Source organism: Limulus polyphemus, unplaced genomic scaffold, assembly GCF_000517525.1.
Source record: "Limulus polyphemus unplaced genomic scaffold, Limulus_polyphemus-2.1.2 Scaffold7416, whole genome shotgun sequence".
Classification (NCBI taxonomy): domain Eukaryota; kingdom Metazoa; phylum Arthropoda; class Merostomata; order Xiphosura; family Limulidae; genus Limulus; species Limulus polyphemus.
The window spans coordinates 20815-24948 of record NW_013673026.1 but is presented as its reverse complement, the minus strand read 5'-3'; the positions used below and the strand labels follow the sequence as shown (position 1 = coordinate 24948).

The following is a 4134-nucleotide window of genomic DNA, read 5'->3' as shown; positions in this document are numbered from 1 at the left end:
TGACTTTTGATCTCATAAATTAGAACCCCTTTTCAAAAATTCTGCGTAAGGACCTGTACTAGTACTACTGTTTTACTCAACAGGCCTGTACTAGTACTACTGATTTTACTCAATAGGCCTGTACTAGTACTACTGATTTTACTCAACAGGCCTGAACTAGTGCTACTGATTTTACTCAACAGGCCTGTACTAGTACTACTGGTTTTACTTAACAGGCTCGTATTAGTACTACTGATTTTACTCAACAGGCCTGTACTAGTACTACTGACAGGCCTGTTGAATAAAAAAAATCATAGTACTAGTAGAGGTTACTAACTATGGTAAATAAAAATGGTCAATCATATCATTTCAGAGGTTACTATCTATGGTAAATAAAAACGGTCAATCATATCATTTCAGAGGTTACTAACTATGGTAAATAAAAATGGTCAATCATAAATAAATAAAGTCCCTGGAGTGAAATGATACGATTGGCCGTTTTTATTTACCATAATTAGTAACCTCTGAAATGATACGATTGACCGTTTTTATTTACCATAGATAGTAACCTCTGAAATGATATGATTGACCATTTTTATTTAACATATATAGTAACCTCTGAAATGATATGATTGACCGTTTTTACTTACCGTAATCAGAACTTTCTGCAATGATAGCAGTTGTTCTCCAATTGAATGTAATCATAAGAGTGCTGAGGGCCATCATCTGGAATCTGTCGGGAGGCGTCATTTTGATTAAGGTAGGGTAAGGAGATTGACCAATAGGGTTAAAAGACAAGGTAGGGTCTGTAGCGGTGGGAGCAAAGTGTGGCACATGAAGATTTCCTATTGGTGCATGTGTGACTTTAGTGTGTGAAGAGGAGCTTGGTCCGATGATAACGACCACATTCTGTTCCAAGAGGTAACAAGCTATTAAAAGATGGAAAAGTAAAGTAAAATAGCGTCCCCTACCGGAGGCAGAAAAAATCTAAAGCTCTAATTTTTCAAGAAAAAAGTGAAATGTCGTAGACACCTGTATTGTGTACTACAATTTAATTCTAGCGGATGTTAGTAGAAACACCCAAACCTTTTTTTTTTTTGGAAGAAATAAAATGGAAGATTATACATATTTATCCTGTTTAGTATACTTTAATTTAAATATATATCAATTATAATTTGCCCTAACAATAAAATTTACTCTCTACTGGTTTCCTTGTAGTAGACCTCCAGTGGCACAGCGTTATGTCTGCGGACTTATATCACTAGAAACCGGGTTTCGATACCTCTGATGAGCAGAGCACAGATAGCCCTTTGTGTAGCTTTGTGCTTAGTAACAAACAACAACAATCCTTGTAGTAAATAGCACTAACCATAGCTAGTATATAACAATAACACATCAATACTACTAACCCTAGTTAGTATGTAACAATAACACATCAGTACCCCTAACCCTAGTTAGTATGTAACAATAACACATCAGTACCCCTAACCCTAGTTAGTATGTAACAATAACACATCAGTACCACTAACCCCAGTTAGTATGTAACAATAACACATCAGTACCACTAACCCTAGTTAGTATGTAACAATAACAGATCAGTACCACTAACCCTAGTTAGTATGAAGGTAAAACACCTCAGTACCACTAACCCTAGTTAGTATGAAGGTAAAACACCTCAGTAGCGTTATTTCTATATCACAACAGTCATGCCTCCTCTTTCTTGAAACTATATCACTCAAAACCCAAACACTTCTACTCTGTATTAATTCATGTGTACCGAAATTCTTATCTCTATTAAAACATCAAATATACCAGTTGGGAAAATTAATATTGCTGAAAAAAACTAAACCCATAGTGAATATAAATACCTAACACTATTACAAGCAGAGAGTTAGATTTTGTCCCCCAGTGGCAATGCTAGAAACCGTGTTTCGATACCCCTGGTGGGCAGAGCACAGATAGCCCATTGAGCGCCTTTGTGCTTAATTACAAGCAAACAAACATTGATTTATAAAACTTGGTAGTAGAGTTTCATTGTTAAATCTAAATAAGGTTAGAGCTGCTGATTGATTAATCCAAAGTAAAAACATCAAACGTTCGCGTCACCTTTAAGCGAATATTATATACTCTTTGTAATAGCTCCAGTGTTTAACTTTCAAAATGTATTGCTATTTAAAAAAGTTGTTTGCAGAAAAAGTAGCAAATTTTTAAAAACTTGTGTTTTTACTCTTTTGTAGAAAGTTGAAATTGGAGCCGTCCGTTGTAGTGCTGACTAGTTCTATATGTGTATCCGGAAGTATTGACGGATCATTATTAACATCTTCTACTGCTTGTTCCGCCGCACGAAGGCGCCACGTGTTGCTTGCTCGAAATATGCTACCTGTGAAATGGAGAATAGTAATATTATATATCACATGGTTATAAAACATACAAATACAGAGACACCTAACGGTAAAAGTAATGTTTCTATTGTCTTCTATTAATATTCAATATCTGATACTCGAACCTCAGAATTCGTAAAAAAATATTCACCAGAGTTTAAAGGTACATTTACTTTACCTTACATATCCAACGACAGCCTAAACCCTGTACTTGTAGTATTAGTATTCTCCTGTCACTGTGTGTTTAAAATAACGTAAAACGTGTAGACAGAACTTAAATAAATCAACCCCATCTATCTATTAGTCTTACCGATTCTAATGTTTGAAGGATTGGCTTAATCACGAGGTTAATGAAAACAAAGCATCCAATAGTAATTAGATATTTCACAACCATATCTGTCTACGACTGTCCACCTGTACAGAAGAAAATTATGATTGCACAGTTTCAGCAGGTTTAGACTGTACCCAATTCTTCTCTGGCGGAGTTAAACTGTGTGCAGGTCCTCCCTGGTGAAGACTGTTCATAGGAGTTACACTGTATGTAAGTCCTCTGTAGCTGAGTTAGACTGTTTGTAGGTCCTCTCTGAAAGTCATACTGTACGTAAATCAACACTTGTTATTGGAATTAAACTTTCTTCGTTGAATGCTGGCTGATTTGTATGCTTTAAGGAGAAATGAAAGTGGTTCATCCGACAGAGGGCGCTAATGGCTCCTTTGAACACGCCCCTTTTAAAAGCAATAAAGAACAATTGATATCTCAAAGGTTTTGTCTTGTTCTTCGCCTATTTATATAAATGTTCCATATATAATCAAGTGTAAAGTAACGATCACGTTTAACAAAACTTATGAGACTCGCGCGTGACTAATACTCATTAATAGTCAACAGAAGCTGAAAAAAGACACGTTGTTGTGCCTTAGAAACTGACATCATGACAATAGAATAGTAGCGTTCAATATCTTATATCGTTTTATGCCTATTATAACGAATAGTTCATGCTATATAGCTATTAGTACTGACTCAGTAATCAATTAATCCACCACTAGGTGGCGCTACTACGCGTGTTTTCTTATTAGTATTTAGCTTTGTTTGCTGTAATTAAGCACAAAGCTACACAATGGGCTATCTGTGCTCCGTCCACCACGAGTATCGAAACCCGGATTCTAGCGTTGTAAGTCCGCAGACATACCGCTGTGCCACTGGGGGGCCAGTATTTAGCAACTGGTACATTTCAACATTTTTAGTGCTTTAAAACACTTTTTTTTTCTTTGTTCAATTTCTAAAACTTTCTTTTAAAGTGAGGTAACAAAAATGTAACAGTTACTCGGAATTGTTGAAATTTTAGAAATGTTTGGTAGCAAACTAACACTTTAAATAAAGTGTTCAGTTAATCAATGAAATAGCACTTTAAATAAAATGTTCAGTTTAATCAATGAAATAGCACTTTCAATAAAGTGTTTAGTTTAATCAATGAAATAGCACTTTCAATAAAGTGTTTAGTTTAATCAACAAACTAACACTTTAAATAAAATGTTCAATTTAATCAATAAAATAGCACTTTCAATAAAGTGTTTAGTTTAATTAACAAAGTAACACTTTAAATAAAGTGTTTAGTTTAATCAACAAAGTAACACTTTAAATAAAATGTTCAGTTTAATTAACAAAGTAACACTTTAAATAATATGTTTAGTTTAATCAATGAACTGGCACTATAAATAAAGTGTTCAGTTTATATGGTTTTATTTGATATTGTTTATATGGTTTTATTTGATATTG

General features: G+C 34.3%; 1 protein-coding gene across 1 annotated transcript in view; it reads right to left on the bottom strand.

Annotated features, from left to right (window-relative positions):
- Positions 1-241: 241 nt before the first annotated feature.
- Positions 242-4134, bottom strand: part of LOC106474597 — a gene marked incomplete at its 5' end in the record, with an annotated part of 24652 nt that continues 20759 nt past the window's right edge. The window contains 3 exons of the mRNA XM_022402910.1: positions 242-273; positions 630-908; positions 2207-2359. Coding sequence (XP_022258618.1) covers positions 242-273; positions 630-908; positions 2207-2359 — 464 coding nt within the window. The remainder of the gene's footprint in view (positions 274-629; positions 909-2206; positions 2360-4134) is intronic.